The 16035-nt window shown below is 44.0% G+C and overlaps 4 protein-coding genes across 7 annotated transcripts; 1 reads left to right on the top strand and 3 right to left on the bottom strand.

Moving 5' to 3' along the window:
- Positions 1-805: 805 nt before the first annotated feature.
- Positions 806-9165, top strand: anapc15 (anaphase promoting complex subunit 15). 4 transcript variants are annotated; one of them, XM_010893697.4, is made up of 6 exons: positions 806-893; positions 1118-1258; positions 6856-6981; positions 7128-7187; positions 7872-8012; positions 8390-9165. In XM_010893697.4, exons 1-6 carry the CDS (start codon positions 870-872, stop codon positions 8435-8437), a joined length of 540 nt encoding a protein of 179 aa, XP_010891999.3. In that variant the 5' UTR covers positions 806-869; the 3' UTR covers positions 8438-9165.
- On the bottom strand, positions 2798-5796 carry folr (folate receptor). Its single transcript, XM_010893704.4, has 5 exons — positions 5379-5796; positions 5090-5222; positions 4809-4997; positions 3204-3339; positions 2798-3090 (listed from the first exon to the last, which is right to left on the bottom strand). Exons 2-5 carry the CDS (start codon positions 5216-5218, stop codon positions 2819-2821), a joined length of 726 nt encoding a protein of 241 aa, XP_010892006.2. The 5' UTR covers positions 5219-5222; positions 5379-5796; the 3' UTR covers positions 2798-2818.
- Positions 9166-9191: 26 nt separating the features above from the next.
- Positions 9192-12536, bottom strand: tomt (transmembrane O-methyltransferase). Its single transcript, XM_034294099.1, has 4 exons — positions 10779-12536; positions 10478-10674; positions 9794-9916; positions 9192-9593 (listed from the first exon to the last, which is right to left on the bottom strand). The coding sequence occupies exons 1-4, from the start codon at positions 11038-11040 to the stop codon at positions 9396-9398; spliced, it is 780 nt and encodes a 259-aa protein (XP_034149990.1). The 5' UTR covers positions 11041-12536; the 3' UTR covers positions 9192-9395.
- Positions 12537-12572: 36 nt separating this feature from the next.
- sfrp2l (secreted frizzled-related protein 2 like) lies at positions 12573-15907 on the bottom strand. Its single transcript, XM_034294097.1, has 3 exons — positions 15023-15907; positions 13820-13900; positions 12573-13705 (listed from the first exon to the last, which is right to left on the bottom strand). The coding sequence occupies exons 1-3, from the start codon at positions 15543-15545 to the stop codon at positions 13335-13337; spliced, it is 975 nt and encodes a 324-aa protein (XP_034149988.1). The 5' UTR covers positions 15546-15907; the 3' UTR covers positions 12573-13334.
- Positions 15908-16035: the final 128 nt, after the last annotated feature.

Here is a 16035-nt window from a genome sequence, read left to right on the forward strand (position 1 = left end):
TTAGCCACCATTTTGTCTCAACACATTCGTTGCTGATCCCTTCATCCGTTCCTACTGCAGAGTAGGCCTACATGCAGTTTCCTATATCATATTTGTGGCTATAGGTTCAACAGACGGACGGCCTCCCTCACTGTGGTATCTGTCAACAGCCGCTATTTCTTAGTCCTCTGAAACTAGCTCAGTTTTCAGAAGTATTCCTGAATGACAGATTGCAACGTCTCATCTGTAAGTCTCCCGCACGTGCGTCTGTATGTATGTGTGGTTCACACACTCCGGAGGCCCGAGAGAGCGGTAAATGTGAGGTGACGACACGGTAGCCCCAACAGTGTTGATCTCGTGGGTGTTAAGTGTGACAAACGAAAGTCATCTCTGGGTAGCTCTGGCCTACCCCAGTGTTTGACTTGTCATTTATCTAAACTATGACGTTCCACGAGTCTAAATTGGGGAGGCTCATCTTATTACACACAATTTATCCGCACTGACCCTAGTTCAAAACTATGTACTCCCTGTTCCTCCCTTCATTAGCCTACTCACTGAACAGGCTATGACTAGTGAACGTATTGTGTTGGAAATGGAAATGGGATTAAGACCTGCTACAAATACACAGTGGAACCTCCTGGGATGTCAAAAGTGCATCACACTGACCGAATACCTGCGTGCGTTTTTCTAAAACTCACTGAGTAACAATTATCACCCCAACCAGCGTCAAACCTACATTAATGCTGATTTGCATAGCCTGCGTGAACATTCGAGCCTCCAGCGCCATACACTTTATCACACACAATGATTGGCTCAAGGCTACAGAAAGATTTGCAGTTAAAATAGGGGGTTCAATGTGCAATTGAAAACGTTACAAAAAACTAAGTTTGATGAGTTGGCAGCGCAGATTTGAAGTAAGTACAGATGCATGTAATCTTCGCTAAAATATTGACCATCAGCTAAAACAGATATGTATACTACAACACTGCCAATATATATACAAAAATCAAGACAATGAAGCCAGACAATACAGTAGTTAAATTAACTTAAGGCCACACGGGACAAAATCAGTAAATCCGGCTACTCACAATACACACAAGGCGTACGCCCCGATAACACTTTCGCTGTCCCGGACCAGGAAACTCCCGTCCCGTCCAGCGCGGGCCAGCAGCTCCTCGGCCGCAGCCCGACTCAGGTCCCGGTGATACCACAACGGAGACGCTTGCCCCAGCGGCGACACCCCGCCGCCACCGGCCATCGCCCCAGCACCAGAAGCCCGGTAAACCCAAGTTTTCTGAGGAATAAAATCCAAACTCGGCGATTGAACTGAGTTTTAGTGCCAGTAGTGTCAGTCAAATTTTCGAAACGCGATAAAACTTCGAAGTTAAAACTTTTCGTTGGGTAGTTTATATCGTTTCCTCAGTTCCTGAAAGTCTGCCATGAAGGCTCCACTGCTGCTCTCGCGCTTCCCACGGAAATCAGCCTATGTAAATCCTGGAGACGGAGCAATCTAGAGGGGAAGGCATCGCAGCTACCGCGAGCCAGAATACACTAGGCTGATTCTAGAAAGGATTTCCCGTTCGTTGTTCATTTCAGCCTAGGTATCTTCCTCACAAAAAGTAAACTTCCTGTTGTGTGTTGGGGTGATATACAAATGAGCGTTTACTAACATAGTAATTAAAAATAGTTCACGTTCGGTTTGTGTTGCATTTTCTGTATGCAATGTTCGAGTCCACCTACAGGTCGAAACACTGTAGTACTCCCGTAGGGGAACTACAGTATAACGTTCAAATTATGTACTAGTAACTTCTTTTAAACATTGAGCTTGATCTTAACCCAAAATATTCCTTAAACATAATGTAACATTTCCTTGTTGTACAACTTGTCTATGGGCCAAACAAAAATGGTTACATTTTCCATTATAAAATGCCTTTGGACAAACATTAGACTATTTTAGCTGCTGCTAGCTAAACATTGATGTAGGTGAAAGGGAAATGTGAAACTAAAATCAACTCCACATTTGGTGTTATTCTAGGTTATTTCTGAATAAATATCAAACGTGGTACCATTTAATGTTTAAAATAAGTTATTTCAGCATTAACACACTGGGCATATATGTAAGTGACCACAGTCATCTCAACAAATTCTGGAAGTCATCAGCTTTGTGGTGCAGGTGTGAAATTGTGTTTGTATGTGTTAGAGTGTGAGGTGCATTCTAGACCGCAGGGGTGGGGCTATGGCCTGGTAACCACAGGTAACAAAGTGTAGCCACGCCCTTAATACACTGTGACAGCTGGAACCATCAAATATTGAAACACACTGTATACACAGGCCTGCACACACTCTCACACATGCGCTTACACACTGGGGAATGGAAACCCATAATTACTGAGAACTGAAGCAGATTGGCCTACCTCTCAGAATGGTCCTGTTTTTTTAAGTACCCTGAAATATCCTAACGCTGTAGGCAGGGCCCAATCCCAAATCAACCCCTTATGCACTTGAGAGACCTGAGAAGTTATGATTGGTGAAAGTAATTTGGGGAAACATCAGCCTAGCCTAGTAGAGGGCAATATGGAGGTCGTTTTGGGATTAGGCCAGAGAGTTGGCAACCCGAGTGGCAGGGCTGGCTCTAGACCATTCTGGGAGGCGAAGGGAAGGTGGGGGCATGAAGAGGGGGTAGTAAAAGGGTGCTTATTTTCCTAAAGCTCTGGTCAAAAATAGTGCAAATGTGAACTAAGATATAATTTGAGTCATATAGCCACAGAAAGACAGTTAAAGTGCAGGGGTAGGGCAACAAAGACACAGAAAGCCATGACACAATCATCTCTGGGTTTATTCAGGGCAGGACCATGCTTAATGACACTGTCGCCAACAGGAGGAGTGTCGTGGTGGCGGAGCGTTGCGAGACGGCAGGGTTTAAGTAGTATTCCGCCACCTTTTCGTTGGGGTTGGGTCCGGTGAACCACAGCTGCATGCAGCGACCGGAGGTGTTGGAGAGAGTGGTGTAGCTGTAGGAGTCCGACCAGATCTTTTCACACATCACCTGGGCTGTAGGGAAAACATCTGTCCACTTACGACATGGAGTGTCAGCAGGACAACGGTTATAACCTAAGGGGAGAGTAAGGTGAAGGACATTAGTTACAATAGAGAAATCTGTTTGTATGTAAGTGTGTGTGTGTGTGTGTGTGTGTGTGTGTGTGTATGTGTGTGTGTGTGTGTACCTGTGGACCAGTTCCAGCCAGAGTGCCAGTTCTGCTTGCAGGTGAAGTCTTCTTGACAATCGTTCCACCAGTTGTGGCAGTCCTTCTGACACAGAGGCACGTGGAGAATTCGCTCCTTACGCCAGTCCTGGTTCACCTAGGAACACGCAAACAGACCACAGCAGTGAGGGAAGTCCAGATTTATGGAAAGGGTTTGGAATATGGATGGACCTAAAATGATGAGATGTAACTTCTGACACATTAAAATGTCCTTGATGTTCTCTGTCACTGTCTTAAACATAATGTGTATTTATAGTTTTTCACAATGGCCAGAACACATTTCCTGAATGTCTACTACATTTTCTCAAAAATATAAACACACGACTTACAAAACCCAGACTTCCCACATGAAACATACATGGTCATGATCATGAAAGTAAATCTTTTTAACAGGTAAATGGTCTTGAAAGTTAATGTTTTATAAGAGGTCTTTGTTCATTAAAGTAAATGTGCATTCAGCCTCAGCCTTCTGTATCAGGCTATAGTTTGTGATGATCTGTACCTTGAAAAACTCAATTTTCTGGAATTATTCTTCTTGACTGGATTTTTCTAAACCTATAAGTTGTTTTTGACAACTTTGTTTACAATGGCTAGTTCTTGGGACTCAGAAATCATGCAAGGTCCACCACCATCAACTGGCATCTTTCAATTCTACAAAAAAAGAAAAAGTGTATGGCTACCACATAAATATAGATACATTTTATAGAACTTGAGTAGTGTCACAAATCACATTAGAAATTGTTGTTCTTCTTCCTCTTCCTTTTTCTTGTCCACTTCCTATCATTCTTCCACTGTCTCTGATGTTGTCATCTATTGTTCCAAAACACAGGTGAGTTTACCTGTGGCCCTTTTTATTCATGCCAACATCATGATTGACAAATTATGCTTGGCAGTGTTTAAATCTGACAACTGTTTGATATAGAGTAGTAGAATCTCGATGATTCGAGTTTGGTTATTGAATGGCAGTGTTTTCGATATGAAAACATGTTCTTTACATAGAGTTTTGCAGGAAAGTGTAAATGGAACAGACATTTGTCTCAAAACCAGTGATTAGTGCTTATTGGTTGTGGTTTTCAATGGTCTTCCTTCTGGAATTAGCAAAATTATTTTGTTTTTACAGCCGCTTTTATTGTGTTAAATATTTTTTCAAAAAGTCTTTAAGAGAGCATCTATTCCTTGGACACACTGCCCTCTAGAGGTTGTAACCACAGAAATGATAGAAACAACATCATGTACTGTATGTAGATCCCTTCACAGCACAGGTGTCAAACTGATTCTACGGAGGGCCTAGTGTATGCTGTTTTTTCTTTTTTTTCTTTTAATTGGTGCCCAACTGACACCTAACAACCAGGTGAGCGGAGATCCTAATTAATGATTAGTGATCCAATTAATGAATTAGGCACAAGGTGAGAGCATAAACCTGCAGACACTTGGTTTGAAACCTCTGCTTTATGGCATCTGTAAAAACACGGGCGCAAGCTCCATTTTCAAGTGGTCAATTCAATAGTGTTCTTCAATAGTACCACGGGACAGATCATAAACCTACAGTTGGAACAAGGCTTTTACCTCCTGTATCCAGGGCCCCAGGTGAGGTGAGCACTCATAGAAGCAGGTGTCCTGGATGAAGTGTTGCTTGCACTTGGGTGTCATGATTCCACAGTGGTTCCAGTTAAAGTTGTACAGATAGGAGTTATCTTCATGAGCCTCTGCACTGGTGTTAGCATTGCAGCATGCGTTATCTCTCCATGGGGAGCACTACAGATAGATAAATCATATATAGATTAATAATACATTTATTCAATAGTTCCAGTATTCTGTTTTTCATCCTATGTACCACATACACAAACCTGCTTATAGAGTTCTCCTTCCGGGCCAGGTTTTCTTTTGTGATGTTTGCCATCCATGCACATGTTGAGCATGTCTAAAGACAGAACCCCACTAGCCAGAGTTAGCAGTAAAACCAACACACTCCACATAGCTCTGGGTGAGGAGAGAAAACACATACAGTACCACACACTTTTAACAAACGCACAGTGAAAATGTTAAAGCAGCAACTGACACTCACACAGATTAAAACAAATTCACACAGATTAAAAAGTCCTGAAAACAGAGTTCATTCACAAATGATCCACATACCTTGTCAAGTTCTTTTGCGCAGATGACCTTAAAATTGTGTGTAACTTTAAACAACAAAACAGAGCACGTTTTTGTAACCCCAGGTGGGAAATATGATTTTGTGTCTGTGGTTTGTGTTCTTTGGAGTGTAGCAAAAAGATTCACCTGACATGTAAATTATTCCTACAATGGTCTTAAAAGAGCAAAGTCTGCCCTGTGTGGGTCTGTGTGTGAGTGTGTTTGTGTGTCCATGCCTTGTGGGAGGGATATTGTGAGGTCTCCCTGTGAGACAGGTTTCATGTTATCTCAAGTCAAGGTCTCAGCCTCGTCCCTGTAGATTTCATGATCTAGCATTAGTTTAATTGCTGGGATAGTGGTTGTTAAAATGTGAAATGGCATCATGACCTGGCAGATTACATCTGTTTTACTATTAGATAAACTATAAAATAAGAAATGTAAATGTAAAACTCACCTGTTATTATCATTCCAAAAATAGAATTATCTCCTGCAACAGACCCAACATTGGATTTAGCAGTAATTTATCTGCAATGTCTGCTTTTTTGTGTTGATCTTTGTACGTTCTGTAATTTGTGTAACTTTTTATGATAGCTGACTCAGAGGTCAAGGTATAGGAGCGTAGAATCTACCGCTGCTATTGTCAATTTTCTTTTCTGTAAAAACATGAATGTTGAAATTATAGGTTTACTGCACCCATGTCTTGTCATAACTCAAAAATCTTTGACCTGTGATGTATTATATGCAGGGAAATAACTTTGTCACCTCGACGCCACATTCAAGTGAAGAAATTAACATACCAGGCTAAAGAGACTGATTGAAATCTTGGGGTGAACGTTGTATTAGGCACTATTTATAGATTTTTGTCGCTTTATACTTGTAGAGTATACTCAAATATGATTTATATTTAGTCAATGTGGTATGAACCTCCATGCTGTTTCTAGGCGAACGGAACGTTTGTATAAGTATGTGCGTTCATGCCGGGAGCGTTAAGAGAACCACTGGTTTCCGGTCCGTTCGCATTTTGAAATTTCTATTTTATTAGACCGTAGCTAGTGGTTTTGCAGGTAAGATTTTGCCCATTTTAACTTGCATTATAAACAAGTGTGCATTTTTTTTTAAATGTATTGTTGTCTAGGATATTGTGTCCTAACGGTTTATCCCTGTCTTTGTAACGTTGTTATGCTTGTTAGTTGGCTCGCTAACGTTATTAGTACTACTAGCTACATTAAACACTGCTCTTCCGGAGAGGTACAGTAGTAAAACAAATACCACCAACGGGTTTTAGACACTCGTTTTGTCCAAAGCTACAAAAAATGTATATTGTGCAATGTGACTGAATTGCAGGTAGCTCCAACTATAACATATGTATGGTGATATGGCTAACACAACTCTAACTCGTTTTTGTCTCAAAATCAGACCAGCTGTGTAACTGTCTAGTTCTGTTTGCCAATGCAATGTGTGGGTGTCGCCCCCTTCTCAGAGAGAGATGTCCACGCTGTTCCCCTCACTGTTTCCTCGGATGACAGAGTCTCTATGGTTCAACCTGGACCGACCGTGTGTGGATGAGACGGAGTTACACCAACAGGAACAACAGCACCAAACCTGGGTACACAAACAGAGAGGAAAATGCAGAGTAACTGTAGCAAAAGAGCCAACTTTGATTTATATATACATACGTATGTACATACACAGGCATACAGACACATACATACATACAAACAAACAGACACTGACCTCTCCTCTATTCTTTAGTTACAGAGCATTGCAGAAAAGGACAATAACTTGATGCCTATTGGGAAGCCAATCTTTGAGGTACCTGAGCTTAAAACCTTTAAGTGTTTCTTCTTGTAAAAAATAATTCCCAGAGAGGCCTCTAGGCTGGAAGGCTGTTTTAACACAGAGATCACCATTAAAGCCATCTGCCATTTTAATTCCTTTTTTTTAGAAAATTTCAATGAAATGTAAATAATGCATTTTTAGGTGGTGTATATTTTCTAAACTGATTCTTTTAAGTTTAAAATGATATTTTTCCCCCACCATTTTCCCACAAGTTAAGACTACCTTTAGAAATACTATTTATCTTGAATTGGACCATTGGTTTAAATATGTGGCATGAAATGTTATAACCGGAATGGTTCTGAATATATCCTTCAATATTGGAATTCCTTTAAATTATTCCATGTCTTTAAATATATATATATTATATAGGCCTTTTAGTTGACAAAGATAATGTGACAACACTGACCTGGAAAACTTAAAATGATGGGGGGGATCCCCCCAATATAAACTTTGTTTTATAGATTGTATGGTAATTTTAGGATCCAGGGTTAGGTGTTATTACCTCATGACATTGCATTCTTGAAGTTACATTTGCAATAATATATGGTGTAAATGGCATAGTGGTTGTTGTAGGGTGATTGCTGTCAGGTTTCCATGCTCACACTAGTCTGTGCTTGTTTGCCTGTTCTTGTTTTCATGTTCTAACTGGGCATGTAGCAGACGTTTGATGAGGAGGAAGAGGAGGATGACGAGGATGAGGAAGATAGTGAGGAAGACTCGGAAGATGAAGAGGACATGCAGGACATGGACGAGATGAACGACTACAACGAGTCACCAGACGACGGCGAAATCAACGAGGTCCACACACGCACTACATTTTTACTGAAAAGAAAGTTAGCTTATTTAAATATGAGTAACACTATTATACAATAGTATATGAATGAAGCAACATTTATTGATTATTTCATTGTACTTTAGTTTAAATCTGGCATGCATTTCTGCTAAAAGGCATTTCTAAGTGTTTATTTTGATATGTAATTTCTCTTTATTCATGGGTTACATGGTCTTCTGTTCTGAGTAACTCGTTGATTTGTTAGTTTATCTCAACACTTTCTAAGAAATACACACCTCACAGCCCAGGTTTGGGGATCATGTCTATGAACACTAAGGGGAACTTTTAGTATTATACAGTTCACTGATCTGTCTCTCCCTCTCTCACCATTTTCAACACGCAGGTGGACATGGAGGGAGCAGATCAAGACCAGGATCAGTGGATGATCTAGACCAGAGTAATCCATCCTACTCTGACCCCCCCTGTGTAACTGCAGGGGGCTGGATGGGGACTGGCTGAGAGTCAGTGTGGCGGCCGGCGAACTTCCCTTGGTCTTCACACGCTGACACCACAGGAAGGGACATGGCGTAATGTTTTATTGCATTGAGAAAGTGCTGTGTATGCGTGTGTGTTCTACAGTTGCAGTGTGAAGACCATAAACTGGAAAAATGTGTTTGGCTTTTTTTGCTACTTTAGCAGAGGGAGAGCATCCTCGGCTATCCTGTCTTCTAGTTCTGGTCCCGGAGATTATGAGACCCTTAACCCCAAAGTTCAAGTTCAAAAGGTTTATTTGTCAGTCCAAAACAAACAGGCTACGGGACAGCTTTGTTTAGGCGACGTGTGCGCCCAAGGACGTTGGAGTCCATACTCCTCTCTGCCACTCGTTGTTATGTCTGTGTACTTACCACCCCTCCAGCCACACACACACACAGTGATGGGTCACATCTTAAAGGCTCCCTCTGAAGTGGCCATAAACGACAGCCCGTAACAGCAGTTGAGTACTTTGGTGTGGTAAGTGGTTGGCAGCAGAAATGGGGACAAAACATACTGAAGGTATTTCAACAGAACTGATAAAATGTCATGTTGTAAAAAGGAACTTGGTGGCTGTATGTAAATGAAATGGCTTTTAATGGCGTTTAAAGCGTCTTATGTAAATAAATCACAAAGTTGTATAAAGAATTATTGTAATGGATTTATTGATGATATCTCTACATCATTGCTGGATGTATTGTACTACCCACCACAGTGAGTCTTCTGAGATTCAACCACAAGGGGGTGCTAGACAAAATTCCAGTAGTCTCGGAACAAGCAGGAAACCTTGTCCATCCACTAGAGGTAACGTTGCCCTCAAACTGGTGTTGTTTGTAGAGACGTAATAGGCGAGTGTGGCTGCCTTTGTCCCCCACCCCTTACTTGATGCCCTGGTAAACCAGCTCAGCCATACCATCTCTGATGCCCTTGCTGTACTCCAGAGTGGCCCTGTGGATCTTCCACTCATACAAGCCACTCTTGCGGACATGTTTGAGGAAATTGGGCGCACCAGGGAACAGGACATTGTCTGCCAGCACCACAGAGCCTTTCCCCAGCAGGCCGGAGCCTTCCAGGGCCTGTACAACACAACATGGTGGGAGGGGTTTTGGTTACAGGATTAAGAGAGAAGTTACAGTTTAGGGAGTTAGATGATTCATTTATTCAGACCCCCATCAACTATTAATAATCCAACAGAGACTACTGCATTACACAAAACACTACAAAGCATAGAAAATAGAGTGTAAATATAGAAACAGTTGTTTTATGGATTAGTTACCTGAAGGTCATTACGGTAACATTTCTTCCAGTGGTCCATGAACACCAAGTCCAACCGCTCCAGACCGTATTCTGACCGCAATTTTGGGATTACCTCATCGGACGGACTTACTATCAGCTCCACCTGGGAGAGGAGGGGCAGAGTTTTTGAGGTCTGTGTGGGTTTAACTCAGTGGGTCAGTTTATGTAGGGCTTTTTATCCCCTCTCCAACTGATTGAAATCAAATTCATAATTAAGTCAGTTTCATCAAAGCAACTCTTAGCAGACTTGTAACAGTCAATGTCATGAAACGTGTTTTCCGAAGCACATCTGATGCCCTTTTGGTTCTTAATCGCGCTGTTTGTTTAACCAGGTAGTGTACACCGGAATCCTTATGCATCAGAAGGAACGCACATTCCGGACTTCTACCTTCTTTTAGCTTCCAAGCTGCCAGAAGGTGTCTCTAGAGTGTTATGAGTCAAGGCAAACCAATTCAATTACTAATCCCCAATCCCAGACCGTGCTGGCCAATTGCACCACGCTCCATGGGTCCTCTGGGCTAATCCGAAAGCCAGACTGGAACCCAGTTCACCCTACGTTGCGGCTAGTCACGGCTAACTGCATGGCATTGACTGTACCTACCGTCTGTAGGTTTATCACTCACTGTGTCAGTTTTACTTTCTCACTGAGCGTGTCCACCCTCACCATGTCGTCGTCAAAGCCCGCTAGGCGTATGACCTTCTCCGCAATGGCAGCATTTCTTGCATCCATTTCCACACTGTAGAGCCTGGCGCCAAGGGGCAGTGCCCGGGCGATACGGACCGTACTGTACCCGCAGTGGGAACCCAGCTCCAACACATTCAGAGGGCAGTGCTCAGAAAGAATCCGGTCCATTATCTTACCTACACGCGCAGGGGCACAAAGGTTTTGTCAGGTAGGTAAGCTGAGGCAGTGAACTGAGAGGAGGAACAACTAAAAATAGAGGAATTGGAGGGGGGGGGGTCACCTTTCTTAGGGCCGATGTTGCTGATGAACTCCACAGTGCTGCACCACAAGTCAAAGGTTTCTAGGATGCTTTCAGGATCACCGGGCGTGGCATGGGTCAGAACGTACTGGAACGCCCTCTCTTCGCGGCTCAAGCCCGTCTTACAGTCATACCAGATCCTCACCAGCACAGCCCGGTAGAACAAGACAAAGTAGTAACGGTATCGAATAATAAAAGTCAGCACAAGGGGGAGGAAGGCCAGCACTATCGCACCCGACACCATTGTAATCCTGCAATGGAAAAACACCCATTTAAATGTGAGTAATTTAGCTTTCTCTTTTATCCAGAGTGACTTTAGTTTGTTATTGTTTGTGACTGAGTGGAGAGCTGAATAACAAGCCAACTGGAAGCTGGGGATGATCAGGAGGCCAGAATGTTTTGAGGAACAGATTCAAAATTCAGTCAGGACAACAGGATTAACAGGCCAACAATTACGATAGTTGCCGTGGGATCTTCAGTGACCACAGAGTCACCCGTTTAAGATTCCATCCAAAAGACAGTACCAAATGCAGGGCAATTCACTGCCCTGGGGATTGCATGCAACACTGATATTATAGCAACTTATATTGGGTAAACACGGTATCACACTGAAGCACACAAACACACCACAAAGTTGGCTTCTAACAGTGAACCTAACCAACAACCAATCAATATTAATAAAACAAATTGCAATATTATTATTATATTTATCATTAGTATGGTTCTTCTTTCCAGAACTGATATTTGCCAATTACGAATTAATCGATTAAAATGCACTTACTACAAACAGTTCAGTTGAGCTGGTCAACCAAACTGATATTGTGAACATGCAGTAACTTTCCAATGAATGACAGGAGATTCCCTCAATAATAAAAACGGTGATACAATTCAACTTGTCATAACACAAGGCTCTTTTAAAGAAAACACTCTCACAGTCACTGTACAGCAAAAAAAACAGACTCACCGGCTCGTAAATGTATTAAGCCAACAGAACAAATGCAGAAAACGTATTGTTTGTGGCTGCAGTCAGATGTGACATCTGACGGGGTTCAGGTGAGCGAGCTGGGCATTTGAATTATTCATTGATCAACTGGGGCACGTGGGCTTATTATTCATAGAAAGCAGGTGGGGCCATAGCCCCTCCCACACAGATGTTCACCATGACGTGATATTATGTAGCAATTATTGTGCATTAATGAAGTCATGGAATTAACTGTAATACAGTTGTTCAACCGACTCAAGAGATGGATGGGATCAAGGGAAAGCGTTGTTTCGGGACAGTGCTGATTAGCTGTACTATCACAGGTGTGGAGTGTGTACAGAGTCAGGTTTCCCCACACATAGAGTCAGGTTTCCCCACACACACAAACACACACACAGAGAATGATCCAGAAAACCAAAGTGACAGCAGTGTTTCGCCTAAATGTGTTTATTAAACACGGACACACAGCAGTCTCTAATATGAATCATAAACTTCTGGTTTTTAATCCTGAACACACCCAACACAATGCATCCATGTCTTTGGTAAATAGGTGTCATATGTGATGGCCCCTCTTCCACCACTTCTCCAAGCCCCTAACCCACAGATCAGGATAAACGGTTTACACCAACAGTCACAGCACTTATCCACAGCCAAGTGATGGATTTTGAACGGATAGGGCGCAGGGGGGCTGTGGTGACATCTCAGGGGGGCTGTGGTGACATCTCAGGGGGGATGTACTGTCATCTCAGGGGGGCTGTGGTGACATCTCAGGGGGGCTGTGGTGACATCTCAGGGGGGATGTACTGTCATCTCAGGGGGGATGTACTGTCATCTCAGGGGGGCTGTGGTGACATCTCATGGGGGATGTGCTGTCATCTCAGGAGGGCTGTGGTGACATCTCAGGGGGGATGTGCTGTCATCTCAGGGGGATGTGCTGTCATCTCAGGGGGGATGTGCTGTCATCTCAGGGGGGATGTGGTGACATCTCATGGGGGATGTGCTGTCATCTCAGGAGGGCTGTGGTGACATCTCAGGGGGGATGTGCTGTCATCTCAGGGGGATGTGCTGTCATCTCAGGGGGGATGTGCTGTCATCTCAGGGGGGATGTGGTGACATCTCAGGGGGGATGTGGTGACATCTCAGGGGGGATGTGGTGACATCTCAGGGGGGCTGTGGTGACATCTCAGGGGGGCTGTGGTGACATCTCAGGGGGGATGTGGTGACATCTCAGGGGGGATGTGCTGTCATCTCAGGGTGGGTGTGGTGACATCTCAGGGGGGATGTGCTGTCATCTCAGGGGGGATGTGCTGTCATCTCAGGTGGATGTGGTGACATCTCAGGGGGGATGTGCTGTCATCTCAGGGGGATGTGCTGTCATCTCAGGGGGGCTGTGGTGACATCTCAGGGGGGATGTGCTGTCATCTCAGGGGGGATGTGCTGTCATCTCTGGGGGGGCTGTTGTGACATCTCAGGGGGGATGTGCTGTCATATCAGGGGGGCTGTGGTGTCATCTCATCTGTTTGACTGACTTAAGTCTCTACGCTTGTTTGTTGACCTCAGCATGGCTGTTTGAGCAGACTCCGGATGAACTTCTTGAGCTCTTTTTCCCCCCTTCTCCACCTCACGAGCCTAGAGAGGACCAGCCTGCCCTCCTGTGTGTCAGCAAGTCCCAGGTGCCACTCCCCAGCCAGGGACCCCGTCCCCTCTCTCTTGGCCTCCCTCTCTCCCGTATTGACCTCTTCCAGGGCAGGGCAATCACATGTACCCCCCTCGTGCAGCCAAAGAGCGCTGTAAGCCATGGCCCCCCCGATGCCCTCGGCTCGCTCCGCGCCTCCACCCCCCCACCTCAGGATGCGACTCCGGCCAAGAGGAACTACCCTGCGGTCACCGCCCTCCACGGTCACACTCCCGATACGCAGCTTGAAAGCTGAGGAGGGGACATGAAGTAGCACTTTTTACGATCATAGAAACGCATTAAAGACGCATGGCACACGATGGCAGTTTTGTGAGGGGAAACCACTGCCGTACACACGCCACTCACCATATGGACTGTTGCAGAAGTCGCTCTGGATGTCTGTCTCTCCCTCAGCGGCCAGGCTACAGGCGTCACAGATCACTGATCCTGATCAGATCAAAGAAGCATGCCAAGACGGTAAATGTGATCAGACGTCCCCAAAAATAAGGGTTTTTGGCCAGCCCCCAGAAGGGAAAATGCTGCTGGAAAACTTAAAATCAAGGAGGTTAGAATATCAGGTTTTAGGGGTTAGTGTAGTAGGGGGTAATTATCTTGAGGGATTTTTGTAATTCACAAACATCCCACAAAGTGTGACCACATTTCTTGCCCAACACTGTCCCTGGCTGCCACGGATCTTGTTAACTAAAAACGTTCCCTGTGTCATCACAAATATTTTGACATATTTCCACAAAACTATTCTGACTTAAGTTGATCTGATTTTTTGAAATGTTTAAAGATTTACAGATATGTTTCAATTAAGTTAGATCTATATTTTTGTATCTACAAGTAGTAAAGCCTTTTAAATAACCCACTTGTTTAGAGAGAAAACGTTTTGTGAATACTTTTTAAATAAAGCAGTAATATGTTGGATGAGTGTGTGGGCCCCCTTCTACAAGGGGTAACTGGCTCCCAGGGGCTAATTACTCCCTTTATGGTTATGCATGTCATTTGTATAATCACAAGCTCAGTTTGTGCTTGCTAACTGTAATTAGTATTCATTACAAAAAATGTATGCATAAAACATATTAAATTAATTGTATGTGTAAAACTCTGTTGGGGTCAATATCCCCTCTGGACCAGGTACCCCATGGGGAGCCAGTTACCTCAATAAAAAAAAAAAAAACTTTCAAAAACATTTAATCAAAATCATCATATCTAAAAAGTATAAATTGCATACATTTGATTCCCTAATAGTTTATTCTCCTAAGCCTAATCATCTTCAAGATACCATTTCTTCCCCAACATTTTCATTTAGTGTCCACAAGTAGACTTTTTGTTCTTAGGGAGGGCTGGTTACCCCATCTTCCCCTTTGTTTAGAATTAGGGGTTAGGATACCTTTAGTGATAAAGGTTAGGCTATTGAGGTTTGGGTCAGGTTACAGGGTGGGGAGATTAGGTTTTCTGGAAAAACAAACGTAGACATGTATGTGTATCCAGGGATGGATAGGAAAAAATATTGTCCAAATCTGCAGAAGAAAAGCTATCTCAATAGTGAGGACAGACACAAACCCTTTGCTCTCTCCTCGTGCCCCTCTCCCTCCTGCAAATGCTTTGTGTCTCCGGCCGTGGTGGGAATACATAGATGGGTCCTGTGTGGGAACAGGCTGCAGTTGAACATGTTAGGCCACGGAAACCCAAACGCGTTCATCACCGGGACACAACCGTCCCTCACAGCTTCGCAGAGCCCACGGCAAGGGCGAACGGCCCCCTCCGGTAGGCACACTGGAGCAAAGAGTGAGCACAGGAACTTCCTTGTATCCCGGTGACAGAGTTTGGAGACCAACGGCAACCAGGCTGCCGATTGCTGTTGGGCTTCTTTTAACGAGTCATGTCCCAGAAGGTTGGGCAGCCTCATCTCCCGGTAACCCACACCGTGGCACAGTGAAAGTGTGCTGGGGATGGGCTTACACGCCGATCGAACAGTAGAGGAACCAAGACTGTCGGACGCAAACTGAACGGAACTGTCTAACGTCAACCCCGATGCGAGAGAAATAAACACGAACATGAATACTGATAACACATGCTGAGCCATAACGACAACCTTTGCAGAACAAAATCAAAGCAGCGAAATGTATTGTTAAGGAGGTCTGGAAGCACTATAAGCGCTGCACTCTGATATTTAAAACAGGGGGGCGTCTAGCGTCACCCAGACATGTAGACCCCGGGAACTGTTTTACAAGTGAAAATGGTGTCTACCAGTTATTGGGGGCTGTAAAGAAGGGCGGGGGTATTCCCTTTTATCTTCCCGTAGCAGTCTGCATCGCCAGTCTGCCCCCAACGAGTCTGTTGTGACGGTGTAGGTTTTGCAATCGAGTCACAGGCATAATCCTTATTTTGGTTTTCGGATACCTCATCGAATTTCTGATCAAGTCAAAACAAACATAAGGCAAGCCTTCAGGGCACTTTCAAAAGTGAAATACCCCTATCACGTGATTAAGGAATCTGGGTCCGTAAGGCAGCCTCACAATTGCCGGATGTCATATGTTTGTTGCACTGGCTCAATCTGTCATGTGAGCCTAGGC

Source organism: Esox lucius, chromosome 1 (assembly GCF_011004845.1).
Source record: "Esox lucius isolate fEsoLuc1 chromosome 1, fEsoLuc1.pri, whole genome shotgun sequence".
Lineage (NCBI taxonomy): Eukaryota > Metazoa > Chordata > Actinopteri > Esociformes > Esocidae > Esox > Esox lucius.